The sequence below is a fragment of the Mesoplodon mirus genome, assembly GCF_964341445.2.
Source record: "Mesoplodon mirus genome assembly, chromosome: 3".
In the NCBI taxonomy this organism is placed as follows: domain Eukaryota; kingdom Metazoa; phylum Chordata; class Mammalia; order Artiodactyla; family Ziphiidae; genus Mesoplodon; species Mesoplodon mirus.
The window spans coordinates 25,045,035-25,072,378 of NC_138978.1; the positions used below are offsets into that span (position 1 = coordinate 25,045,035).

Sequence of the window (27,344 nt, forward strand, 5' to 3'; positions counted from 1 at the left end):
TGGGTACAGAGATTTAATCTGAGTGTTGAGAAAGGACATTTAAAACCAGGGACTGCATTAGTTAACCTGGGTCCTCGACTCTAGAGTGAATGTATATGGAGAAGAGGTCTGAGGATTTTTAAGAGTGTGGTCCATTGTTCACACGGGCGCTCAGACCACAGGGTTCGGGGAAGACTAAATGAAATAATGTAAGGTGCCTAGCAAGAAATTGCCATCCACCATGGCAGCTCCTCTTACCCCACCTCTCCTGACCTAAAGCAGATCTGCAAATTTAGGTGGAAAGTGTTGCACAGATAAACCCTTCCAGATTCTAGTCCTGAAAATGCACCTGAGTACTCAGGGTCTTGGGTGTAGCCCAAGCCCCCTTCAAAGCACAATTCTATAAGCTCTCTCAGCCAGGCACTCCATCCCACTGCTTTTATATTGCGTTTTATCCAGTCTTTCTCCAAATATTTACTGACAATCTTCTGGGTACCCGGGAGCTTGCTGGAACAGAAAATGCACAGGCTGTGGGGCAAACAAGCTGGGTTCCAATCCTGCCTCAGCCACCTGTGGGACCCTGGCCAAGTGAATTAACCTCTTTAGGACTCAGTTTCCTCATCTGCGAAATGGGGACAATAAGCACAGTTACCTCATCAGATTCAATCAGAGGATGTCTGCCAAGCATACCCGGCAACTAGTAAATGCCCAATAACTAAGAGCGGTCAGGATTACAGCTATTAGAATCTGGGGGCAAATGCAAGGTGGAGGATTGGGGGCGGAAGCGGACAGCAGCTGCTCACAGCCGGCCCGCCTCGCGCCCCCTCTGCAGGACATGGTGACCTACTTCTTGAACCTGAGCCAGGCGAACGCGCAGGGAGCGCCGCGCTGGGAGCTCGAGTACCGGGTGACCAAGGCCTACGGCGTGCCCGACGCGGGCGCCCGCTCTATGCACGCGGCGCTGGGCCGCATCGCCAGCGACCAGGGCGCGCTGCAGCGCTACTACGTCTACAACTCGGTCAGTTACGATACGCGGGCCTGCGACGAGGCCTGCCAAGCCGAGCACGTGTGCGCGCTGCGCGAAGTGGCCTTCGACAGGTATGCCGCCTGCCTGCACGCCCCCGGCGTCGCGCCCACGCCCCGCCTCGCGCTCCTGTTGGTGGCGCTGCTGGGCCTGCGCACGCTGCTTGAGCCGTGACCTTGGGCGCCGCCCGCTGATTGGCTTGGCTCGCCTTCCTTCTGGTAAAATGGGGGAGAGCATCACCCCCGAGAGCTGGACTTTCCACCCTTTCCCCGGCGTCCGCAGAATGAACTGGGACGGGACAGCCAATCAATCAGGAAATGAAGCCCCAAGGGCACCACCAGAAGCACATTTCTTTCAAGTTTCATGTTTTATCCCAAACACAATGCTCGTCGTGCATGTTATTCTGTTATTAATTTGTAAATCATGTTTAAAGTAACTCCCTTGCCCAGTTATTGAATGTTCCCCCCTCCTCCTATTCGGATAATCCGAGTAAAATGAGCTGCCAGGAAGATGCGCCTGGTTGATCCAGTGCCCTCTGTCTCCCCTGGCACACGGCCCGGACTCGGAGGCAAACTTAGCGAAGTCCCTCAATCAGGGATCGGAACGGGCCTTGGCGTTCTGTTGTTTTGTTTTGCAACAATGCAGACGTGAGACATCGCAGTTCTAGCCCGGGCGCTAATCTCCGGGCCATATTCGCCGTTTTGGGTCTCCAGGAGCCTCAAATGTAAAACAAGGCGATTAGAAGCCTCCTAAGCTAAGGGCATTGCGCCTCGGACGGTCCGTCTTCGGGCCTAGCGGTCCTCGGGGCCCTCAGGGCTCAGCGGGGCTGGGGTGAGAGTGGGGGGATCCCTAGACAGGCGGCAGGGCCAGGGATCTGTGGGACCGCTGAGACCCCAACCGCGGGGTCTACGGACCTCGCTCCTCCCCGGACAGGGCGGGACGGGGAAGTCCCGCCCCCCAGCCCGAGCCCCGGGCCGCCCCGAGGGCTGTGTCCGCCTCCTTCCTGCCACCGCTACCCTGGGCAGGGAGGGGGACCCTGGGCCGGGAGGGCGGGTCCGAGCCCAGAAGAGAAAGAGGGGCAGAGGCTGGCGGGTCATGCCCTGGTCGCCACGCGCCGCTCTCTTCTGGGACCTGGTCCTGGGCGTATTGGGCACCCTCGCCTTCCTGATCGATCTGGGCGCCGACCTGTGGGCCGCGAGCCAGTATGTGCTCAGCGGTCGCTACCTGTGGGCCGCGCTAGTGCTGGCGCTGTTGGGCCTCGCCTCAGTCGCGCTGCAGCTCTTCAGCTGGGTCTGGCTGCGCGCCGACCTCTCCAGCCCGCACGCGCCGAAGCCCCCAGGCCACTGCCTGGCGCTGTTGCATGTCCTGCAGCTGGGCTACCTATACAGGTGAGAGCCCTGCCCTCCGGGAGAGGGAGGGGGAACGGAAGTCAACGTCACCTCCTGCAGCTGGGCTGGTAGCACAGGTGAGAGCCCTGACCCCGCGACGGGGCCGGAGAGGAGAGGGCTGAGACCCTGGAGAGGAAACTAAGCCCCTTGCAGTTTAGCGGGCGCCTCTCCCTACAGGTGAGCTCCTGATCCCTGATGAGGGAGAAATCCGGCTGGCAGCCCTCAGAGCTCATGAACGGTACCCTTCCTGGCACAGCTGAAGAAACTGAGGCCCAGAGAGGGAAGGGAGGCACATGACTTGGAGTCGGACCCTTTGGGATCCAATCCGGCTTTACCACCTGTGTGGCTTTATTCCTGCCTTTCTCTGAGCCTCAGTTTCCTCCTCTGTTAAAGGAGGTAGTGACCTAGAGATAGGTGTGGCTGGCAGGCCTGTGGTGAAGGGCAGAGGGGGAAGTGCCCCGCACAGTGCCTGGTGGCAACAGACCTCCCATTGCTTTTAGCTGTGGGTGGAGCCTTGGGCAAGTCACTTGACCCCTCTGGGTCTCAGTTTACTCGTTGTTCCAGAGGCTCACAGTGTAAGGATTAAATGGAATGAGACCTGTAAATTGCCCTGGTGCAGAGTAAGCAGGCAGCAAGTGTCAGCTAGGTCACCCTGGAGTTTCAGCAGCCCTGACCCCCAGAGCAGCGCTTCTTCCTTCATGGCCAGTGCCTCCCACCCTGTCTTTCCCAGTTGTATTCTCCCTGAACCCCAGTTGTATTCTCCCCACCCCACCCCTTCACTCCCAGACCAAGCAAGAGGGCAGAAATGGGGTCTGACTCATTCATGTCCCTGGAGCCATGTAGGGCTGGGCTCAGGCGGGGGCCCTCTAGAGATAGGGAAACTGAAACGAAGGGGTCAGAGTCATGTGATGAAGTCAGGACATGATGTGGTCTGGGTTGGAATGGGATGGACGGAGCCAGGATCTGCTCTTGAATCCATGTTTACAGATTCTCCCCAGATCTTGCCTTGAGTCTCCAGGAGTGGGTGAGAGGAGCTTTGAATGTCACAGTTTTGCCTGAGGGACTGTCCAGGCATCAATAACACCTTGGGTGAACACGAAGGGGCACAGTTATTACAGTCCTGGCAGCCCACAATGAACCCTGAATCTATAATTACATCATGTATCCTCTGTTTCTGCTGAGCATGAGTCAGACAGACTGTACTGAGCTTTGGTTGAGAAAACGGGGTCTCTGTTCCTGCCTGTGACTAGGCTGAGGCCTCTGCCAGGGCACTGGGGGACCCCCCACCTCCGAACTCGGGCCTGCTCCCTGAGTGTGTTGTCAAGTTCATCCAGTTCATCCAAGTTTACTGGAAGTGACAGTAAACGTCTGATGAATGAATTTGCAATGAGTGAATGGCCTCACCTCCCAATAGCCAACTGAGGTCAGTTCTGGGTGGGGGGAGATCTTGGTGCGTCCTCCACTCCCCCCTCATGCCAGTGCATCACTCAGGCCTGTCTGTCCAACCTCTGGACTCTCTTAACTCTGCCCCGTCTGTTCTCATCACTCTGGGCAGGCCTCTTAAATGGATCCCTGGGTGCTCTTTCTGTAGCACAGTAGGACCTGTCTTGCCTGTGCTCAGAAGCTCTCAATGGCTCCCTTCCCCACAGGATCCTAAGAAATTCTTACACTTGCTAAAATCTGAGAATGATCACTTTAGGCAATTTCCCAGTACACCTTTCAAATTCAAACAGCTTTGGGTCCAAATCCTGTTTCCACTGCTCATTTGCTCTTTGGTCCTGTTTCCCCATCTGTAAAATGGGGATATCGTAAAGGAGTAAATGGGACAAGGTTTGTGATGAGCTTGGTATGGTGGCTACCGCAGAAGTAATAGCTGTTGTATTTATCCCCACTTCACAGATGAAGAAACAAGTTCAGTGAGGTAAGTCACTTGCTCAAGGCCTTATAGCATGTATGTGACGAGCTAGGATTTGAGCCTGTCTGCATCCACTCGATGGGTAGGGAAGGAGGAATGCCACAGGATGCTAACTGGGCCCCTTGGGGCATCGTGTGTACTGCCTAGGTGCGTGCAGGGGCTGCGGCAGGGGCTGCTGGTGTGGCGGCAGGACGTGCCCTCCCAGTTCGACTTGGCCTATGCTGACTTCCTCTCCCTGGACATCAGCATGCTGCGGCTCTTTGAGACCTTCCTGGAGATGACACCGCAGCTCACACTGGTGCTGGCCATCATGCTGCAGAGCGGTAGCGCCGAGTACTACCAGTGTGAGTGTCAGGCCCTCGGCCAGCCCCCCTTTTACACCCTGGGAAAGTTGCCCACAAATGTCAGAAAGGTTTTCACTCGTTTATAAAGGCTGCTTAGAAAATAGGAGAATGTCTTTTAGTCGGGCAGGTCTGTGTTCAAATCCAAAGTTATGCTCTAGGCTTGAGTTTGGACAAAGGACTCCACCTCTCTGAGTTCTCAGTTTGTTCTCATCTGGACAAATAAATGGATGTAATAAATGGTCCTACCTCATAAGGTTAATGAAAGGTTTAAGTGAAGTGATGCCTATAAAGCCTCGTGCCTAGTGCATAATAAGTCTTAAGTGTAATTTTTACTATTTTGAAGATAACAGATGAAGTGTGTAGGGTGCCTGATGCCTAATAAGCAATTTGTTGATCAATAGATAAATTATTGAGCGCCTTTGTACATGCAGAGCGCCTTTGTTTTGATCGAGCACCTTTGTGCCTGTCCCTGTGTTAGGAACACCACAGTGAATAAGGAGATGGACACAGCCCCTGGCCTGCCAGAACCATAGACTGTAAAGCAGGTAGTTACAGTAAAGCATGTGGAGTGATCTGAAAAGGAAGAGGCAGGTGGCCTCATAAAACACAGGAGAGGTTTGTGCAAAGAGAAGCTTTGGGAGGGCTTTTAGGGGAGTTGCCCAAGGTCACAGGCCGGCTGGCAGCCAAGTTAGGACTCCAGCTCACATCTGATTCAGGGTCTAGGCTTCCCCTTCTCCTTCTCAGCCCTCGCACACCTGCTGCTGTACAAGGCACAGCCTCCCGAGGAGCCAGTCCCAGCTCTGCCTCCACTCTCTGCGGGCCTTGGAGATCCCCTCTCTGGCCTCAGTTTCCACAGCTGTACAAGCTGGGGGGTTGGACTCAATCTCCAAGGGCCCTTTCAGTTTGCTAATCTGAGTCTGCAGTATTAATTGAAAACAAAACAAAAAACAGTAATAGCAGCCATCACGATTGAGCGCCTGCTATTAGCCAGCACTGAGGAAAGTGCTTTATTGTCATCATTGCTCACATTCATAGCACCTCTGGTTTGGTGCTGTATTTACCTCCATTTTCCACCAGAGGAAAGAGATGCCGAAAGGTGAAGTGATTTGCCCTGGGACACACAGCACTCGTTGTGCACCTACCACGGGGCCTCTGTCTGTGAGTCCTGCACCCGCAGATTCCGAGGGCTGGCTCTGTTACGCCACTTTACATTAGGGAATTGAGCATCCGCGGATTTGGGGAACCAATTCCCTGTGGTTACTGAGGGATGACTGTGTTCTTTGTTTGTCTCTTTTTTTTTTTTTTTTTTTTAATTTAATTAATTAATTTATTTATTTATTGATGGCTGTGTTGGGTCTCCATTTTACATTAGGGAATTGAGCATCCGCGGATTTGGGGAACCAATTCCCTGTGGTTACTGAGGGATGACTGTGTTCTTTGTTTGTCTCTTTGAAGGCAGTGGGTGTCTAGGACCAGGGCTAAATGGGGACAGTCTACACTGTGTGTATGGAGTGGGGATGGGAGATTGAGGGAAGAGACAGGTTTCCCCAACTTTTGTTTAGCAAACATGTATTCAGCTGCTGTTATATGCCAGCTTCTGGGGGATCCCTGGGGACAGTATCTGTTTCCTACCCTGAAGGAGCTCAGAGATAAGGAAATCATTACTGTGTGATAAGATTCCAGACAGGAGTGGGGTGCTGTAGGAACTGCACAGCGGAGTGGGCTGGGGTGGGGTCCGGATGGGTGACTATAGGGGATAATGAGGCCAGAACTTACAGGGTAAGGAGGAGTAGGCCAGGGGAACCAGGGTGTGGGTCTACCTAATACCAAGGGCACCGCTTGTCAGGTCAGAGAATGCAGCATGCTGGCAAACTGGAGGAACATCAGCCCTGCCGAGACCCTGAGTGTGGGGTAGTTAGAAAGGCCACAGATCCGATTCCAGGCTGGGAGTGGGTTCCTGACCCATAGCAGGTTCCCAGCGAACATCTGTTGACTGAATGCAATAGGGAGGGGGTGGGGAGGAAGCAGTCTAGAGATGCTTCCAGCCCTCGTTTGAGGGCCTGGTGCTTCTAGTCCAGGATGGGCAACTAGGAGGTGGGATAGGATCCCCACTGTACACGTCGAGTCTTGGAAAATCAAAACCAGGGCCCAGTCTGAGGGTGGAGGGGAGTAACGGCTGTTCCATCCATGTAACAGGGACATCCCTTTTGGTCCCGGAAGGCAGCTTCAGCTAGAGGCCTGTCGTCACCCCATGGGATTTCCTGCTTCCCTTTCTGAGACTAAGAAAGGGGAACTGGACTGCTGATTTTCAGATCCAAGAAAGGAGTGGGCTCTTCCGGGAAAGGAAGGGTAACAGGGCCCTAGAAGATGCTCAGGGTGTGGCCAAGGCCCAGGGGTGCCCGATGCTGGGTGACAGGGGTGCCGATGAGAGTGTATAAGTCACACACCTTCTCATCCGTGAAAAATATAACCGTGGTAGCACCTGAAAAGGAAAGGTTTGTGGCGAAAGGCAGACTCCATATGGATCCTAGCCCTGTTTGGGGTTGTGTGAACTTACTGTTCTCCAGCTGTAGTTTTCCCTTCAACAAATTGGGGGCCGTACTACCCACTTCAGCATGGCTACGAGGCCTCCGCAGTACCCGTGGCCTCTGGGGAGTGCCTGCAGGCTGCCCGCAGGGCTCACCTGTCTCCTCTTCCTCTTCGTAGGGGTCAGCATCTGCACGTCCTTTGTGGGTATCTCGTGGGCACTGCTTGACTACCACCGGGCCCTGCGCACCTGCCTCCCCTCCAAGCCCCTCCTGGGGCTGGGTGCCTCCGTGATCTACTTCCTGTGGAACCTGCTGCTGCTGTGGCCCCGAGTCCTGGTCGTGGCCCTGTTCTCAGCCCTCTTCCCCCGCTATGTGGCCCTGCACTTCTTGGGCCTGTGGCTGGTGCTGCTGTTCTGGGTCTGGCTTCAGGGCACGGACTTTATGCCAGATCCCTGCTCCGAGTGGCTGTACCGGGCGACGGTGGCCACCATCCTTTATTTCTCCTGGTTCAACGTGGCTGAGGGCCGAACCCGAGGCCGTGCTACCATCCACCTGGCGTTCCTCCTGAATGATAGCCTTCTGCTGGTGGTCGCCTGGGTGACTCAGAGCACCTGGCTGCCCGGCGGGTGCCTGCTGCAGAGGCTGCTGCCTGCGGCCGGCGCCTGCTTCCTCCTGGGGCTGGCTCTGCGGCTGGTCTACTACCGCTGGCTGCACCCCAGCTGCCGCTGGGAGCCTGACCAGGTGGACGGGACCTGGGGTCTGCGCTCCCTCGAGGGGCGTCAGCTGCCTCAGAACAGGCGCATGGCCCATTTGGCTAAGAACTTTTTCCCCAAAGGTAGGGATGAGACTGCTTTGCCATGGAAGGGAGAGGTGAATGGTGTCCTTTGAGGCAGGGTCAGACCCAGCCAGGGGACTGAATGGAATCAGTTGGTAGAATGTAGAAGATAAGCTGCTTATGCTGCTATGGGCCTTGATTCACTCAACGAGCACTCGATGCCTGATCTGTGCCAGGCGCTGGAGACCAGAGGTGAGTAAGACAGAGGCCTGCCCTCAAGGATGAGAACAAGATGAGAAGGGCTGGGCCCTGGAGGGTCAAGGGCCCCAATTATGTATGAAACACTTTGGGAGGAAAGAAGAGACCCCCCCACCTTCCCTTACCCCCAAACAAGTATAACCCCAAAGCATCCCAGTGTTGGTATTTTTACCTCCCTGGCTACCTCTAAAATAATTGGTGGAGCTGCTGTCCCACCACTGGTTCCCCTATCCTGGGCTGGAAGGCCCCAGGACCTCCAGGATGTGTTCTGGAATTCTTCCTCCCCTGCCCCACCCCAGTCATTCAACTCATTCAGCAAATGTTTACCGAGGGCCTTTTATGTGCCAGAAGCATCATTCTAGCCTTGGCAGATCAGCTGCCATTCCAGCTTCACCTCTTACCCTCTCCAGCTGCTCCGGAACAGGCTCTCAGGCTGGAAGCCAGGGATGCCTGACTGCCTGGCAGCCCTGGCAGCCCCTCCAAGGCCTTAGGGCAGCTGGCCTGGCCTCTGCCCCTGCTCTCAAGGGGTGACCTTTCAACCAAGTGCCTTGTGAACCTGTGGTCTGGGCCATGGCTCAGCCCGCTGAGTATATTTTTGTGCTTCAGGCAGTGTACTTTCTACCTCAGTCTGTGTGGGTGGAAGAGGTGTGTGTATCTGCGTCTCTGTAAGCGAGAGACACGTGTGTTGTCTTTGTTGAACAGTATTATTAGATTATTATTAAAACCTCATGAAATCCCCTAGCCTAGTTGTGTCATTAAATCCACCGCCAAGTTCAAAGCCGCCTGGAAAAAAGGGGTCAGGGATGCAAAGTCCTCTCAAAGTCGGTAAAGGCCCTGGGACCAGAGAAGAGGGCTGGCTTAGGCAAGACTTCTTAACCTTGTTTTCTAAGCGTCAGGAGCTGGTGAGCCAGTGTGGTGTTGACCACTCAGGTGGGCATCAGAACCCAGATCTGGGCTGACTCTAGTGTGTGCTCTTAGCCGGCTCTGCTGCTGGGCCTGGCGGGAGTAGGTTCACCTTTGGTATCAGGAAGTGAATACGCGAGCGCAGGTGAAGCAAGGTCTTTTTGCTGGGAGGTCACTGGGAGCGATGCAGTGATGACAGGGGATGTGGATGTGGGCAGTGGTGTTGGGGAGGTCTGTGGTTTGGAGAAACAAGGAGCAGGGAAAGGGCACTGGAGACAGAAGGAAAGGTTTATCACCACTGGGACGGGATCCAGGAGAGTCTGTTATTCATTCATTCATCTAGTGGAGACACAGTAAACAGAATAAGTGAAAGAATGTATCAGATAGTGTTAAGTGCTAAAAGAAAAATAAGGTAGGGAGAGTGCCTGTGTGTCGTAGGTGGGAGTTACAATTTTATATAGAATGGCCGGGAAGGCCTCCCTGAGAAACTGATATACGCCCTAAAGGAGGTGAGGATGACAGCCACGCAGATGTGCTTTATTCCAGACACCAAGTCAGCAGTGACTGGATGAAGGAGGGCTTGTAGCAGTTACACTGGCCTGGAGCCAAGGCTGACACAGAGATGAAGGTTGGGAGCAGGGAGGAACTCTGGGAAGATGACGCTGGTACTTTTTACATACACAGAATGGTAGAGGTAGAAAGGATCTCCAGGATCACTTAGTCCAATGATTTTCAGACTTTTGAATTTCATGAACCAGTATAATGGCCAACATAGTTGCCAAGTTAATTTTAATGAGAAAGGGCAGTAAAAACTACCACCATCTATTATCTTATGAAAGGACATATAACCTCAGAAAAAGGATCATTTTTTTTTTTTTTTTTTTTTTTCTTTTTGCTGTATGCGGGCCTCTCACTGTTGTGGCCTCACCCGTTGCGGAGCACAGGCTCCGGATGCGCAGGCCCAGCGGCCATGGCTCACGGGCCCAGCCGCTCCGCGGCATATGGGATCCTCCCAGACCGGGGCACGAACCCGTATCCCCTGCATCGGCAGGCGGACTCTCAACCACTGCGCCACCAGGGAGGCCCAGGATCATTTTTAAAATTGACTATAAACACACATTTGCACACACACAAAAGTGAAATCATTATTTTTCCCAACTCATAGGGAATATCAAGGGTTGAGACCTCAGAGAGCAGGCTTGGCCTTTATAAATCCCTGGGCTTAAGTGTCCAACCTAGCCTCAAACATAGCTTCTAAGGGGTTCACGAAAACAAATACTTGCTCTCAACTCTACTTCAATTAAAACAAAACAAAACTTGCTACATTTACTTTTCTCTACTTCTTCCTGTCGTATGTGGAGAAGACTAGGCTCTGGGGAGATGCCCTACATGCCCAAACAGATGATGCAGGGTAGTGTCTTAGGCTATTTCCCCTGAGAAAATCCAAAAAGATGTTTAATTTTTTGGCTAAGTTCTCATCTGTATTCTCTAGATGAAATTGTCAAATGAGGGTAACAGGTATGTAATTTAAAAAGCTGTGGAATTTAGTGGTCGTTTCATTTGTAAATAAAGTTCACGGAATCAAGAATTTAAAAAAGAGGACAGTGATGTTACTTGTAATTAGAAATTTCCTTTTAAGATTTCCATTTTTTTTTTATGTCAAGAAACTTGTTTTTGAAGAATAAAAAAGCTCTTGATTTGCTCATTTTAACGTGCCACTGGAAAGGTTCTTGAGAAACGTGCAGATATACCTATTGGAGGGGGAGATGGAGGTGTTTACTCTTTGGGCTTAAAAACTAATAACACTCTGATACCTGTACTTCTGACCGATTAACAAGTTTGCTTCAACTATATTGTGGCTCAAAATGTGCATCTTCTGATGAAAAGATTTAATGCCTCAGAATACAAGGCAGCCCCCTCTTTTCTGGGGGGGATTAATTTGGGGAAAAATACATCTTATAGTCTGACATGTATGGTACTTGGAAGCTAGAACCCAATTCTAATCTCCATTGGAATAAAAGGCAAAAGGATGCCTGACTGTTTTCCAGACCAATGAACAGTCAGACTCAAATCTAAAGAAATGAAAAGAGAAAAAGTAGTTGATGTAACATGAAAACAAGCCAAATCAAACATTTGGATATCTATTTGTCAGTTTTATTGCTTTTGCATTTTAAGCTCAGCACAGCAAGGTATTGATTTTTTTTAATAATTAAATTTCAGCACATTTGACAGCAAATGAAATCTCTTGGCATTCCAGTCCTAAACTTTGAAAAGTGATGTATTTTAGAAACAATTAAGAAATAAACTTTCCCTTGCAAATTATTTTAAAATATCTAGTTTATTTTCTCATTTATTTATACCAAATGGTTAGTTTTGTTTGTTTGTTTCTTTTGGTGAAATTAATGACTTAGTTACTGAAAGGATGCCATCTTTCTAATGAGCTCTTCTGATTTTTTATGAAGCCCTACTTAGAAGCCTACTCAGCTGGGCAACTGGGCTGAACCTACTCAGAAAAGACACGGGAGCAAACCGTATAGAAAATAAAAACTTTATTTTTTCAAGTTTATAAGATAGTTCCCATTACATATAACATTATGGTCAAGGACTCTACAGCCACAAATGCCCGCAGTCACATAAATATATCTAATCAGTGCCTTTTCCTGCTAAATGAGGCATCTGAAGTCCAGAGGGTCATGTTTTGAGTAGAAGTCGTCCTTAATGGGATGGCTCCCATCAGTGCATTAGGAACTAGCCAAGTAACCTTGCTTGCTAGAGCTGTCTGACTCAGAGGAGAGGAAGGGACAGGGCCTGCTGATCAGAGGTGGCACAGATCTGATTTTCTCTCGTGGTTTAAGATATTTCAAAATCTCAGAATTCAGATTTGGCCTCTACAGGGTATTTGGGGAATTCCAACTTTTGGATGAAAAAGGAAGCCAATTTAGTGGTAAGAAACAGAAGCCTGCTTAAGAGGGGTCCTAACTGCCCCCTTCCTGCAGGAGCGAGGAGAGGAAGGCCCCAAGCCCACCAGCCCTTGGCTTAGACCATCGCTCTCCCAGGAAGAGGGAGAGCGTGGCTCCGCCCCTCAACTCCTCTCCCCCATGGTTCAGTGGCACTGACACCCATTCAAGGTAGTGAACATCTAGAAGCTCCATATACTGCAGCTGGAGTTTGCCAATCAGATTCTGCTTGGAGCTTTAACGCGAACAAGTTTGTGTAAGCTGCGAACAAGCTGTGGCACAAGTCTCCTGGGACACTAGCTTTGCTCCCCCAACTTGCAGAAGACAGGAATACCCCAAACCAAATAAAAGCCCAAGTAGGCATCTAAATCTGGAGCAGGCATCCACTCTCCTGGACACCACCAGGGGCACCGGACAGGGTGATGCTAAGGCACAGTCAGTTTTACATTCGAAAGTAAAGCCACCTCTCAAACCCAGGACACAGCTGACAACTCAGTTCCCTACTAGAGACGGTGTAGCTCTCACCACGAAATGTGCAGACCCATCTTACAGAACCCACGGTGCCCAGATGGGAAAAGGACTCATCATGTGCCTTATTCCATGGGGACTCTTTCTAGTAAAGAGGGCTTCCCCCTTGACGAAAGGACCCACAGTATCCTTTCGACCTCAGCCTCCAAGAACTCGTGGTGCTGCCTACTTATTTTCCTCTCCAGACCTCTGTGCTGGGGAAGAGGAAAACACAGGCTCCAAGAAGATCACTGGGTTCCCTGAACAATTCATTTTGGCAAAGAGGAGCCAGGAAGCTCCATTTTCTGTCTACCCTCTAAACAACCAGAAAAGAGCAAAGGCGGCACTGCTCAGAGAGCTTCCTCACCTCTCTTAGCCAATTTCAAGTTCCTTTTGCAAAGACCTAAGCCGTGCAGTCAGAGGAGGAGGGAAAAGACCATCGAAAAAGGAGTCCAAGTCACATTCTAGGAATAAAGAGCTTCTCCCAGCGGGCAGGGAGAGCGAAGTGTGTGTGCGTGGACCTGTGTGCACGACGTGGGTACCGCTCTGCAGCCTGAAGCACAGCACCAACAGGGTGGCCTACGTCCAGGGCAAGAAACCAACAACTCTACTGCCAGTACGGGGAGGACTAGGGGCCTGAAAGCACGGACCCGCCCTAGAGCATTCTAAGGTAAATTACCAGGCAAGGCAGAGCAGCAGCTGGGCAACTATGCTGAGCTCAGACCAAGAAGGTCCACCTCAGACTTTGTATTTCCCGTCCAAAGGGGCAGCTAAGTAATGAGCATGGACTTGAGCTCCTCTCCAAAAACATCTTCTCTAAAACTGAGTCATGAAGCGCTTTCTCAGTCAGTTCTGAGGGAATGTGTGATCGCCCTTTCTCCGGGTGACCTGGCTTTGGAAGGAATCTGACCCCTTTGTGCTGCAACATCTCTGAAAATGGATGTGCAGAATCTCTGGGTACAAGCATCTATAGCTGGGGTTGGTCAAGGATGCCTCCTACTAAGGACCCAGGCTACACCTCTCTGAGGTGCTTATAAAATCACCTCTCTCTGTGCAACCTGGAAAGAGGCCGAACTTCCTGAGCTCTACGGAAGTTTATTCTGCCTGAGCAGATGCCCAGGCCAGTCTTGGAGGGATGGGGCATCCACAAACACAGCTGGACTGAAGGCTGAGACCAGTGCCTGGGCACCCACCGATCCTCCCAGAAGTCAGGTTGAGAGATGTTCCTGCACTGGGCCCAAGATTGAGTTTTCAGGCATGGAGTAGGGGGTCTACAACCTCATTTAAATCAGGAAAGTGTTTCTGGCCTTCTGGTTTACCACTTTAGAAGGGGATTTGAGAAGCGGGAAGGGTATTCCATGGGAAAACTGGGTTGTGATCATGGCAATCTGTTCTTCAGTTTCAGGCTGTGATCTGGGTAAATATATGTCCAGAACACCTTTCAACAGGGCTTAAAGGAGTCAAAGAAAGTCACATCCCTTCGTAGTTTTGGCCAAAATGTGATTATGAACCTTTTCTCAGACTTGATTTGACTACTTGGGTCCAAAGCCTGGGGACTGGCCAGAGCTGCATGGGGGTGGACATGAGGTACAGAGGGCAGAAAAGGGCCAAGAGCCCAGCACTGATGACTAAGAAGGGCGAGGGCGCTGTAGAGGTGAGCATGTGTTGGGGAAGGGTGCTTCTCTGCAGGAGGAAAAGGTGGAATCTTCTTGTTTCAAGAGCCAAAGAAGTGGAAATTCCTAAGAAGTCTTAGTTCTTCTCTCCAGTTTGGAGGTAAGCCCCTTGGGACATACCCTTTGACTAAGAGTCAAGCTGATGGCTTACAATTTACTGTCTAAGAGAAGGAGTTTCTAGGGTTGTGCCATTTGGTGAAAGGGGACTAAGGCTTCTAGGATGGGAAACAGCAAAGTCTACAGTGAATCAGGGTCCATGCCCCACAGTTCAGCCAGCCAGGAGATGGAGGAGCCGGAAGGAAGCCGCCCAAGAGAGCAGAGCGCTGGGCAGCGGAGGAGGTGCTACCGTCACAGAGAGGTATCTCAGATATTTCAGTTACGAGTTTCCAAGGAAACTGTACACACCCCTTTCTTGCTAGAAAGAGGCGGGGGGGAACCTGCGTCAGACACCAGACCCTTACCTATAAAAATAACATATACATTCACTGGGAATATGTTCTACAGCTAAGGAGATTACAAAGACTGCAAGAGATGTTATTATAAAAGTCTGCTGCGTTTATCCTATCACCACAAGTTAATGGCAGTTCTCAATCTGGTCACGGACGCAGAGTGCAACTCTGCCCCAAGAATTTCCTTTTCTTTTTCTTCATTTATTTTGACACAAAATAAAACAAAACAAAACCCAGAAGAATTAAAAGCACTGTAGCTGCGATGAGTCTATTGTTCTCTCAATCCAACTGTCTTCCGCTCCTATGCGAGGATGAACACGGGGCTGCAGCTCACTCTTAGCAAAAATAAGCTTCATCTCTTGCAGCTGTTGGTTTTGATTGTGTTCTCGCCAGCATTCCATGGAGAAAGAGTTCCCAGTTGGTTCCGGTCTCTAGCTCCTTTCAGGAGCGAAAAGGAGCTCGTGGGGAAGGCTCTTCATTCCAGTTCTTAAAGAAAATCAAGCTCCAAAGCCTGGTGGAGGGACACCAGGTCTCCGTGGTTTGTGATCCTCCAGAAGGGCATGTTGTGCTGGAAGGGGGAGGAGGGAGGGGCACTGGTTAACCCAACTTCTTTTGGGAGCTTATATTTACCCACACCCCTTCCTCCACAGACCTCTCCCCAAAGTACTTGGTAACCCTCCTTACTCCTGCCCACCTCATAAGACTGTCATACAGATCAAGTAAGTCATGTGTATAGGGACATATGTATACTACAAGACACTTACAGATGTGAGAGATTTTTATTAGGTTTCAGTGGTAACTCTGTGCTTTTATGAGACAGACTTGTTCTAGGTACTATGCACTATCCTCAGGATCAAATAAAATGACCCATGTAAGAAATCAGTATTAACATAGTATTACATTTTCTTATGGATGGTCTATTTTCTATAAGGTTCAGAGCTGCAAAGCCCAAATCCTGTCCATGACCAAGATGAAGAACACAGAGGTCTAGAAAATAATAATCCCACTATATTATGTGATCAGAGTTATGTCCAGAATACTGTATGCCATTCTGGAAGCCATATTTTAAAGAAGGGCTTTGAAAAACATGAGTGTTGGAAACCATGTTGTATAAAGCTGATGGAAATTAGCTTTACTAACCATTTTGTTCAGACTGGTTCCAAGTTACCTGGAATACTGAAAGTCCTAGAACACAGTTCTTTTGGCATGTAGCTCAGTGCTTTTTCAAGCCTGCTGCTCACACATAATATTTAAAAGGCCTTGAATATACTGAAGAGGAAGCAGACTTGTTATGTTGTGCTCAGAAGTGCCAGATTAGGACCAGGATACAAAACAGAAATTTTAGTTCAATGGAAGGAGGAACATCCTAAGAGCCTGGATGACCCCACAGTGGAACAGGATACCTGGGAAGCAGCCTCCTCACCCTTAGGTATATTTAAGCACGGACTAGAAAGTCTTCTGTCACAGAGGGTGCAGAAAAGATCCCTCAGAGGGAGGAGACTGAGATCTAAGCCATTTTCCAATGGGTGTACTCTGTGGCAGATGACTAGAAGCATCAGCTTAGAGACACAAAGTCTGATAATGACTTGAGTTGTTCTTCTATCTCCCCCACTCCCTTCTTCTTCAGACCAAGAAGCACTGATGTCTACATCCACTAGTGTCTTCCCCAGAGGGCAACAAGCACTTTAGAATTAAAGCTGGAAAGCCTGGAAAAGTCTGAATGATTGGCCTTTAGTAGTAAAGTCTCACGCTCTTGAGAAAGCATTGACCTCTAAGACGAAGATGGAAGATGGGGCCCACATCAGGTTTAATGATGGGTGTCCTTGAAGCAGGGCTCAAAGATTTTAAGATTTTAGAGTGGCAGGGAGGAGAGAGAAGGGGAGGATCTAACAACTTACAGGGAAAACTCTGCATGGGGAGACCCTCTTTCTTTTTTTTTTTTTTAAAGAAAAATGGGAGAGGAATAGGAGGAAGGGAAGACACTGTAAATGCACAACAGATTACTACGATTTCTGAGTTTTACCATTTTTCTAATTGCTCACTGCATTCCCATATAGACTATTTATTTTGCCATGGTTACCTGTTTGGCTGCGATTTCTTCATCTCGTCCATCTCCAATCACTACGTATGTGACTTTCTTTCCAAACCTTGACACAATTCTCTCGAAGCAGCTCTCCTTACCTGATGAGAAAAAGATATTTCCTATTAGGACATTCCTCCCTTTCTTTTTTTCGATACCAAAGATAAGGACTGCTGCTAGGTTCACCTGCCTGTGCTTAGACAGAATCAGGGCAGCCCATGTGGTTTGCTTGGTGGGGAGCAGGGGTGGCAGCTAGAGATCCAACAGGCCCTCTGCCCAAAGAATGTGAAATTGTGCCACTCACACAACAGACTTTCTAGGCACTGTGCTCTCTAGGTTCTTATTTTAACTTTCACACTGAGGGTGAAGTACCTAAGATCTTAGTGTGGGATGTTTCTATAAACACCGTATGAGAGCTGTGCACACTCCCTCCCTCTTCCACAGCTCCTTTACTTTACAGCATACAAAGCAGTTTCAAAGTGTTCGTTCACTTAATTCTCAAAATAATCCGGTGAGATGGGTCCCATCCCCTATTCTGATAGATGGAAATGGACCCAAAGGATTAGTGACTTGCCCCAGATCACAAACAAGCTAGTAGCTAAACTCTGAGCCTCTGACTCCAGAGTCTAGGCTCTGGTCATTGTGCCTGACAAAAGGACGATTTTTGAGGGGAAACCATTAGTGTAAGAAAAAGAAGTGGAAGTCCCTGATTTCCGGTTAGTAATTAGGAAAAAACAGCCATTTCCTTCCAACTCTACATTTCCCAGAAACAGTCCTAGTCCTGGGCCTTATGTCTTTCAGGAGGGGAGGAGTCTCAGAGTACCAATGAATATGGCAGCAATATTTGTCACATTTGGAACTTCCTATTATATTGTGTAACTGCAACTGAGATCCTATATCAGTGATATTAACCTCGGGAAATGGGTGATTTAAATCCACTGCAGACAGCTCTTAGAAACATGGCGATGTATCAAAATTCAAATCCTACCTGGAACCAACACCTAAACATGCACACATAAAACTGCTGTGGCAGACACTGTACTTGCGTAAGTAAATAAAAAGAAAATTATTTCTCTTGCTCTTCCTTCACCATCTCTTATGCTTTATTAAAACTGCTTCTGCCACCTTCTTCAGTTAAGCAAGGCGCTAACTCTGCTTCCTTTTTATATCCTGCTCCATTAACTTTCTCATCCTATCTTCTTGCCAGATTCAGTGACTTAGCACCAGTGTTCCTGTGTGAATAAGAAAAAGGCGCCTCTTCCTCAAGGCACTTGAATGCCATCTGCTGGAAAACTGTTGTAATAAATATGCAAATATAGAAATACACAAATCTAAGATGACTACATCGTATCTGACAAGAATCTTTACACCCATACTCAGAAGTCCTGATTGGTACATCTAAGCAACTGCAAGTCTATGACATGCCTAGCCCAGGTGGCACCTCAAACAAACCTGGACCAGACACTAGTCCACTTGGGGCTTCAGTCTCCCACTCATATTACAAGGCTTGGCTTAGGTGCACTTAGGTCCCTTTCAGTGCTACCATTTTATAATAGCATTGTCACACCTTATGTTCATATCAAGCATTCAATCCATGTTTGCTAAGTAAATACATTTTAATTTCACAAATGATTAAGGGGATGGCTCTATGCCTTGAGCCCCAATTTAAACATTAAATAATTCAACTAATAATGAGTTCTTATTAAGTGTTAAAGAGTTATTTGTCTAATTCCATTCCAACCATTAGGTCTTTACCTAAGCCAACCTCTGCTAGACCTACAGTCTAATTTATGATTTATAGAAAAAACTTTTAAGTCGGTAGGATTTTAGAAATTTCCCCTAAGACCCAACAAAGGGAATGTCTCTTATTTAGAAGACAGGGACATAGAGATGTTTTCGTTGTCCTGGCCTGCAATGATCAAGGAAGAAATACAATTAGGCATGTTTCCTCTAAAAGGATTAAGAGTGAGTTATTAACAGCTCAGGGTAAAGAGGTAGCCATATGAAAAAATAATTCCAATACAGTTGGTAAATACACTGCTTCCATTTTGTACTTTCAAAACAATCCTAGAGATGAGCTTTCCTGTTCAGGAGGATAAAACCAATGACTAGTCAGCTTACGTCAAGCGATAGAAGCTGTAACTGCAAGACCAACCAAGCCTTTGGAGAAGATTAGGTTCTTGGGTTTCCTCTATCAGAAAGACTTCTGGGCTTCCCTGGTGGCGCAGCGGTTAAGAATACGCCTGCCAATGCAGGGGACATGGGTTTGAGCCCTGGACCGGGAAGATCCCACATGCCGCAGAGCAACTAAGCCCGTGAGCCACAACTACTGAGCCCATGAGCTACAACTACTGAAGCCCGTGCGCCTAGAGCCCATGCTCCGCAACAAAGAGTAGCCCTCACTCGCTGCAACTAGAGAAAACCTGCACGCAGCAACAAAGACCCAATGCAGCCAAAAATAATTAATTAATTAATTTAAGAAAAGACTTCTGACATTTTCAGAAATGATTTTGAGAATTCTCTTTAATGTCACAGAGTGTCCATTAAGAGAAATGTAATTCTGAAACCATTTCAGAGGAACCGAACAAACATTTCCTCTCCCTGCTCTCATCTCATAGTTCTGTAAAGGAAAGCCTCAAGCCTCTCACTGTGGTTACCATGGCGCCAGGTACCACTGTAGCTCTGCTAATTAGCTCTGGACGAAATGAGAAGATCACCAAATAAGCACACTTACTGTCAGAAGGAATAAAGTCATGTCCATTAGTTTGATGAGCCTCTGAGTGCCAGGATGCGGTATCAAGCACCACAGAAATCTACCTTTCAGGTGTGGGAAGGTTAGCGAGTGCTCTGACTTCTTACAAAATGCATAGTAAAGCAGGGGCAGCAGTAGCAAAATCTGAAGGGGGGTTACAGATGTATCTCCCCCATCAAAGCCCTTGTAATGAAATAATTCAACCATACAAAAAAGAACAATAAAAAATAAATGCCTATATAGCGACCACCAACCCAGCTTTATCAAATCTTAGCATTTTAGAGTTGCTTTAGATAAAAAAATATAAAAATGAGATCGTACAGATTTATTTGAAGTTTTCTATTTACCCCTACTTGATGACATTCTTCCTCCTCTTTTCTCTCCCTGAGTGTGTATCCATAAACAATGTATGGCTATTATTGTGAACATTTTTTACCTTTATATAAATTATATACTGTACATACTATTTGTAATGTGTTTTTTGTGTTCAGCATTGTTTTTAATACTAATCCTTAGGGATATATGTAGTTTTAGTCATTCACCTTTTTTTTTTTAATTAATTAATTTATTTTTGGCTGCATTGGGTCTTCGTTGCTGCGCACGGGCTTTCTCTAGTTGCGGTGAGCAGGGGCTACTCTTCGGTGCGGTGCGTAGGCTTCTCATTGCAGTGGCTTCTCTTGTTGTGGAGCACGGGCTCTAGATGCGCGGGCTTCAGTAGTTGTGGTGCACGGGCTTAGCTGCTCCGCGGCATGTGGGATTTTCCCAGACCAGGGCTCGATCCCGTGTCCCCTGCGTTGGCAGGTGGATTCTTAACCACTGCACCACCAGGGAAGCCCCAGTTCATTCACTTTAGCTGCTATACAGTATTCCATTGTTTGACTATTCTACTTTCTGTTCATAGACAGGTTCATGTGCTGTTTCTAATTATTTTCTACTATGAACAAGGCTGCATCAAAAAAAAATCCTTGCACATATCTCCTTGTGCAAATGAGAAAAAACTCAAGGGAAGGAGTTGGCATATTTCAAGCTTTGCAGGTCATATGATCTCTGTTGCAATTATTCAACTCTGCTACTGTAGTGTGAAAGCAGCTATGGAAATGATTAGACATGGCTCTGTTTCAATAAAACTTTCCAAAAACAGGCAGTGGGCAGAATTTGGTACGTGGGTTACAGTCTGAGACCCCTGCTCTCAAGTATAAATACCTAAAAGTAGAATTCCTTGGTCATAGGGTTATGCACATCTCAAACTTTACTAAACATTGACCAACTGTTTTCCAAAAAGTTATATCCATTTTCAATCCCACTAGCAGAGTAAATTCTCATTTCCTTGACAAAGTTTGGCACTGTCAGACTTAAATTTTTGTCAATCTAACAGACGAGAAAGGCATGTTTTAATTTGCTTTTTTTTTTTTTTTTTTTTTTTTTTTGCTGTACGTGGGCCTCTCACTGTTGTGGCCTCTCCCGCTGCGGAGCACAGGCTCCAGACGCGCAGGCCCAGCGGCCATGGCTCACGGGCCCAGCCGCTCCGCAGCACGTGGGATCCTCCCAGACGGGGGCACGAACCCGTGTCCCCTGCATCGGCAGGCGGACTCTCAACCACTGCGCCACCAGGGAAGCCCTAATTTGCATTTCTTTAATTTGCAGATCCTTAGTTGGTGAGGTTAAAAAACTTTTCATATATGTTTACAAACAATTTGGGTTACCTTTTCTGCAAATTGGCTGCTCCAAGGTTTTTGCCTACTTTTTAAAATTATGTTGTCTGTTGCTTATTGATCTGCAGGAGCTCTTTATAGATTCTGTATACTAATCAACAAGTAAATGTATTGCAAGTATCTTCTCCCAGTCTGTGATTTGTCTTGTCACTTTATGTCATCTTTCACTGTATATAAAATTAAAAGCTTCACACAATCAAAATGATCGTTTTTTTTTTAAGTACTATTTTTGGGGTCTCTTAAATGAGATCCCTCCCTACCTTAAGGTCATACAGATACTCTTCTATTTTCTCTTCTAAAAATTAACGTTTTGCTTTTCATGGTAAAATTTTTATCCACCTGGAATTTATTTTTGCAAATTGCATAAAGAAGGAGTACAGAATCTGCTTTTTCCCCCCGTACGGATAACCCAATTATCCGAGCACCACTGACTGCAGGTAAGTTCCATGAGGACAGAGGATTTTGTCACTGCTATATTCTGAGTGCCTTGGCAATGCCTGACATTTTTTAATCTAGTAGATAACTACAATTTATCTTCAAATGAGGACTGTCTCCTTGGCTGCAATAGGGAAGTAGGAACTGTAGGCACAGACTCAAGGGTCTGGAGGGGTAAGGAGATAGCTGTCATAGCCCTCTTTCCCCGGACCATGTACAGCACATAAGATTAGAGTGACACATTCTGCTGCCTTCTCAGCCGAACAAGTTGGTTTTATATAAATCTGGTGCCAATTCATTAATCAATTCAGCAAATATTTATCGAGTACTTACTATTTCATGTACTGAGAACTGAATACGTTTTTAGGGGATAAAAAATATCTTCACATACACCGTCTCATTTGATTTTCAAAACCTCTCTGGTCGTTTTTCATCTTATATGAGAAAACTGAGGCTCAGGAGATACAGTAATTTCCCTAAAAGCTAATAAGCAGGGGAGTTAGGACTCTAGCCTAGTCCTTAGTTTTTTTTGTTTTTCCTTTTCAAAAAAGTATGGTAAAAAAACACATAACATAAAATTTACCATCCTAACCATTTAAAAATATATATTTCAATGGTATTAAGTATACTCACACTGTTGTGCAATAATTCTCCATAACTTTTCATCTTACAAAACTGAAATTCTATACCCATTAAGCAACAACTCCCTATTTCCCCTCTCCCCAAGCTCCTATTAACTACCATTCTATTTTCTGTTACTATGAATCTGACTACTCTAGGTACCTTACACATGAGTGGAAACATACAGTATTTGTCTTTCTGCGATTGGCTTACTTCACTTAGCATAATGCCTTCAAGGTTCATACATGTAGTAAGCATATGGCAAGATTTCCTTCCTTTTTAAGGTTGACTAATATCCCACTGTATGTATATACCACATTTTGTTTATCTATTCATTCGATGGACAGTTGGGTTGCTTCCACCTCTTGGCTACTATGAATAATGCTGCTATGAACATAGGTGTGCAAATATTTCTTTGATATCTGCTTTGGATTCTTTTGGATATATACCCTGCAGTGGGATTGCTGGATCATGTGATAGTTCTATTTTTAATTTTTGAGGAACCGCCATATCGTTTTCCACAGCAGCTGCACCATTTTACAATCCCACCAGAAGTGCACAAGGGTTCCAAATTCTCCACATCCTTGCCAACACTTGTTTTTTTGGGGTTTTTTTTTTTTATTGCAGCTATCCTAATGAGTGTGAGGGATTTAACCATTTTAAAGTATATATCTTAGTCCTTGATTTTTAATCTAGTGCTTTTTTGATTATACTACATTACAGTGCACTCTCTGTGAAAGAGGAATTTGAAATGAGGCATAGTGGATTTCTAAACTAGACATTATGTTCTTTCAAATATTATAAAACAAAAGAGCATGATAAATTTTAAGTCTGACAGACCTGGATTCGAATCCTGTTTATGTAACTTACTAGCTGTGAAGTCTTGAGCAAACTACATAAGTGATAAGCCTGAACTGCCCCATCAGTAATGTCAGGAGAAGAATGCTGTGAGGATTATAGATATATGTATATATAAAGTGTCTAACTGAGGAACTGGTAAATAATAAGCATATCCTAAGTAGCAAGTATTATTGTAAGGCTAGTGACAAGAAACAGAATTGAACCCATACCAATTTTGGTAGCACTGTAGATGTTTTCAATAGGAAATATTTCTCCTAGCCCATATAGGAGAACCTTGGCCAGAGCTGGAACCAGTTGGGTTGTAGTGATCAGAACATTCACACAATTCTTTCTGGAAGGGAGAAAGAGGGAAAAGAAAAGAAAAAGGTGAAATCAAACCAACCTGCGAACAAGAATTCAAATGGATCTTCTCTGTAGGACCTGCTTGTGAAAAATTAATCTCAAAGTGCCCGGCATGGTATCTGTTCAGTGCCAATGTTCACTTTTTGCTCTAATTATCTCAGGTTTATTTATTTTCCCAATTAAAGGACAGAGATTTTTGTGGTGGACACAGAGCAGCAACTTGATTCTTGCCTCACTTCCTTCTGACCATTCTAGCTCACTGCATTGTTAGCAAACCCCACCAACCCACAGCACTGATACCACACTCCAGAAAACACAATGAGGCTTTCAGTTACAACAGTGCCATTTCATCTGAATGAGATATGACTGAAGTCCTCTCTGCTCATCACACAATGGCAACAGAAATTTCAGAATACATATTATTTTCACAAATCCTTTACCTTCACAGATATCCACCCCTTGGTGTCAGTTTTACTGTTTAGTAGGCTGTGAATCGGAATTCTTGCTTTGAGGGAGGGACGAATAAGGGTATGTATTTATTTCCCATTCTAAGCTTCAAGCTCAAATCTCCTTAATCTGCTTAATGTACCCTTTTTCTTTTCTGTTTTCAAGTTATTTATTTTTGGCTGCGTTGGGTCTTCATTGCCATGCGCGGGCTTTCTCTAGTTGCAGTGAGCGGGGGTTATTCTTGTGTGCGCGGGCTTCTCATCGTGGTGGCTTCTCTTGTTGCGGAGCACAGGCTTCAGTAGTTGTGGCTCGCGGGCTCCAGAGTGCAGGCTCAGTAGTTGTGGCGCAAGGGCTTGGTTGCTCCGCGGCATGTGGGATCTTCCCAGACCAGGGTTGGAACCCATGTCCCCCGCATTGGCAGGCGGATTCTTAACCACTGCACCACCAGGGAAGTCCCTGTACTCTTTTTCTTTTGAATCCCGCCTTCCTGAGTAGGTTTTGCTACATTTCTCTGGTGCTTCCTACACTTAGGATATTTGTGATATAGCTCCTACATGTATTCTTTGATGTCACCAGGCCCACCCACGTTCTGGGCTGGAGATTCTGGGTTACTGAGTATAATTTAGTGAGCAAAAAGTAAGAGAAAGGAAAAAAGCTTTCAAAGCTCTTCGGTGTGCTTTTAGAGTAAAATGACCTTGCCTCCCACCTAACCAAATACTTCCCTGCATCATTTGAACTCTTCTCACCCCTGTCCCACAGTCTGTTTTAGGGAATGGCCTATCCTGGACTAGGGTGGAAGAAAGCGTCTCTCTGAGAGGATGAAAACTAAAAGAATTATTTCCATACCTGGACTGGATGAGAAGTAAGGACTTCAATGCAGTTCCTAACCAGGAATCTGTTAAAACTTCAATTTCTGCTCTTAGTCTCTGCAGTGCTTCCTTTCTCTGGGGACTGAGGAGCCCTTTGGGAATAAAAGTAGACACATTCATCATTTGACAACATCCTTGCTGGCATAGAGAAAGCGACTTCTAAATTCAATTTGGAAATAGTGTGAGTTACTGAAATATTCTACTGAGCTAACACATCTCTCTCCTTGATAAAACCCTAGCCTACTCCAAATGCCTTTTTTACTTTCTTCACCAGAATATTTTGCTGGGGGAGGGGGGAGGTGCATAATCACAACAACAAAATCAGCTCATAGAAACACTGTGATTAGGTTCTGGCAGAGGCTCTTTCTTTCATCACCAACCGGTAACGTAATTTGCAGACCAGTGGACCATACTTTGAGTAGCACTGCTTTAGAAGTGACATCAAGAACCAAAGGGGGAAAAATTACAGATGGCGAGTCCACAGCATTTCCAATCTCTTTCTAAAGAAACCGAGGCCCACGGAGGAAAGGGGGCTGCCTGAGAATACACAGCAAGTTAGTGGCTTTTGGTCTCAGAAATCTTCCCACTATCATACACTGCTCCCACAGTGACTGCTCTCACCCCCTTCAGAACCCATCAACCTGAGATCCCAGGCTGAATCACCAGCTTTCTGAATGTCATTTATTTGTACTGTACTTCTGAAACAACTCCAGCTGATAAGAGACTAAAACACTTCTTTAAGATCAGGTGATTAAGCACAAAACAAAAAACAATTCATCTGATGGGAGCACGTTACCTGACACTTGAGCTACAATATTCAAATAATAAACCTGGCTCTGAATTTTCCATAGTGAAGGTAAAAAGAGAAATTCTGCATTCTATTACCAACACTCCATAAAAACAGAAGTCATTTCTATGAGTAGAACTGTGTATAATTTGTTTTCAGTCTGATGGTTTTTCACAATGCAAGCCTAGAACTAGATGACTCTCAAAATTTCTGATAAAACAAAAACCAAACAAGTATCTATACGTCATGTATGACATATACATAAGCACGCATATGTCATATATTTAACTAATATCATGTGGCACTTTTTTAAATTCATATTTCACAAAATACAGGTGGATATTACTTTTACTATGTTCCCCAGGGTGGGCTCAGGGGATTCTCACAGAGGGTTATGTATCACTTTCTTCAGGAAACCACATCCAGACACTCACTGGGCAGAGAAAGGACCAGAGACTTAGGTTGTATATGAAAACGAACAAAAGAAAGGCTAATGTCTGTGAGAGAGAAAGAGCAAAAAGACTTGGTTACCAAAATAAAAAGTACTGGCTCTGAATCATGAAGAAAAATAAAAGAAAAGTAAAGAAAGGAACCTGAAAAAAGTAAATAAATTAGATTCCCAAAAGCCCAGATGCCTATGATTTTTTTTCTGGTATTGGAGCACTATAACACGAATGCACCAAACTGATCTTTGTTTTTTTTTTTTTTTTTTTTTTAATTTTTTGCCTTATAACAAATTTAATCAGTTATACATATACATATGTTTCCATATCCCCTCCCTTTTGCGTCTCCCTCCCACCCTCCCTATCCCACCCCTCCAAGCGGTCACAAAGCACCAAGCTGATCTCCCTGTGCTATGCGGCTGCTTCCCACTAGCTATCTACCTTACGTTTGGTAGTGTATATATGTCCATGCCGCTCTTTCACTTTGTCACAGCTTGCCCTTCCCCCTCCCCATATCCTCAAGTCCATTCTCTAGTAGGTCTGTGTCTTTATTCCTGTCTTACCCCTATGTTCTTCATGACATTTTTTTTCTTAAATTCCATATATATGTGTTAGTATACACCAAACTGATCTTTGAAGCCCTATTTTTACTTTCTGCCCCACACTGTAGTAGTGGTATGGTAGGTAGGAGGGCTCTCTTGACCTGATGTAATATACTTCTAGGCAGTCTATGGAATCCCTGAAACTTCACGCAACATTTTGTGCAGATGGAGGTGTTTGAGGGTGATGGTTCACAGTTTTCAATATTTTCTCACAAGGGTGTATCACTAAAAAAGGAATTGCATGAATGTAAAGTGCAGTGGACCAAGAGTTCGGGATTCCAGTTGTGGTATGGTGACTAATTTGCTATGTGACCCCATCTTGTTACCCTCATGATGGACCATCAATTTTCTCAAGTGCAAAATGAAGGATTTAGATTAGCTCCCTAATGTCTTTTCTAATTTGAACAATCTATGGCTAATTAATTAATTCCAAATAATAGAATTTTAGGCATAATGGCACCTGACATTTGAGATATATCTGGGCAGAAAGAATTTCCAAGGTCCTTCAAATCACAATGCACGGATACTGCCAACCTATCATCCTGGACCTAGTCTTCCATCCACTATAAACCTCGTTGCTAGTTCTACCTGACTTGTCCCGATGGCTATGTAAATCTGTTCAAAAATATGGCAACCTATTAAATATTACTGACAGTAGTTATGACCCCAGAAAAAAACACATGCCAGCAAACA

At 46.5% G+C, this 27,344-nt stretch overlaps 3 protein-coding genes across 10 annotated transcripts in view; 2 read left to right on the forward strand and 1 right to left on the reverse strand.

The window, feature by feature from the left end:
- SMPDL3B (sphingomyelin phosphodiesterase acid like 3B) overlaps positions 1–1,439 on the forward strand; it is a 31,930-nt gene extending 30,491 nt beyond the window's left edge. For both annotated transcript variants that reach the window (XM_082614019.1, XM_082614018.1), the window contains one exon: positions 812–1,439. In XM_082614019.1, coding sequence (XP_082470145.1) covers positions 812–1,177 — 366 coding nt within the window. In that variant the 3' untranslated portion in view covers positions 1,178–1,439. The remainder of the gene's footprint in view (positions 1–811) is intronic.
- A 446-nt stretch (positions 1,440–1,885) lies between these two features.
- On the forward strand, positions 1,886–10,851 carry XKR8 (XK related 8). The gene is made up of 3 exons (XM_082614543.1): positions 1,886–2,391; positions 4,454–4,650; positions 7,357–10,851. The coding sequence occupies exons 1-3, from the start codon at positions 2,099–2,101 to the stop codon at positions 8,064–8,066; spliced, it is 1,200 nt and encodes a 399-aa protein (XP_082470669.1). The 5' UTR covers positions 1,886–2,098; the 3' UTR covers positions 8,067–10,851.
- A 403-nt stretch (positions 10,852–11,254) lies between these two features.
- EYA3 (EYA transcriptional coactivator and phosphatase 3) overlaps positions 11,255–27,344 on the reverse strand; it is a 104,012-nt gene continuing 87,922 nt past the window's right edge. For all 7 annotated transcript variants that reach the window (XM_082614538.1, XM_082614539.1, XM_082614540.1 and 4 more), the window contains 4 exons: positions 24,797–24,911; positions 23,371–23,492; positions 16,781–16,881; positions 11,255–15,268 (listed from right to left, as the gene is read on the reverse strand). In XM_082614538.1, the coding sequence (XP_082470664.1) occupies positions 15,188–15,268; positions 16,781–16,881; positions 23,371–23,492; positions 24,797–24,911 (419 nt within the window). In that variant the 3' untranslated portion in view covers positions 11,255–15,187. The remainder of the gene's footprint in view (positions 15,269–16,780; positions 16,882–23,370; positions 23,493–24,796; positions 24,912–27,344) is intronic.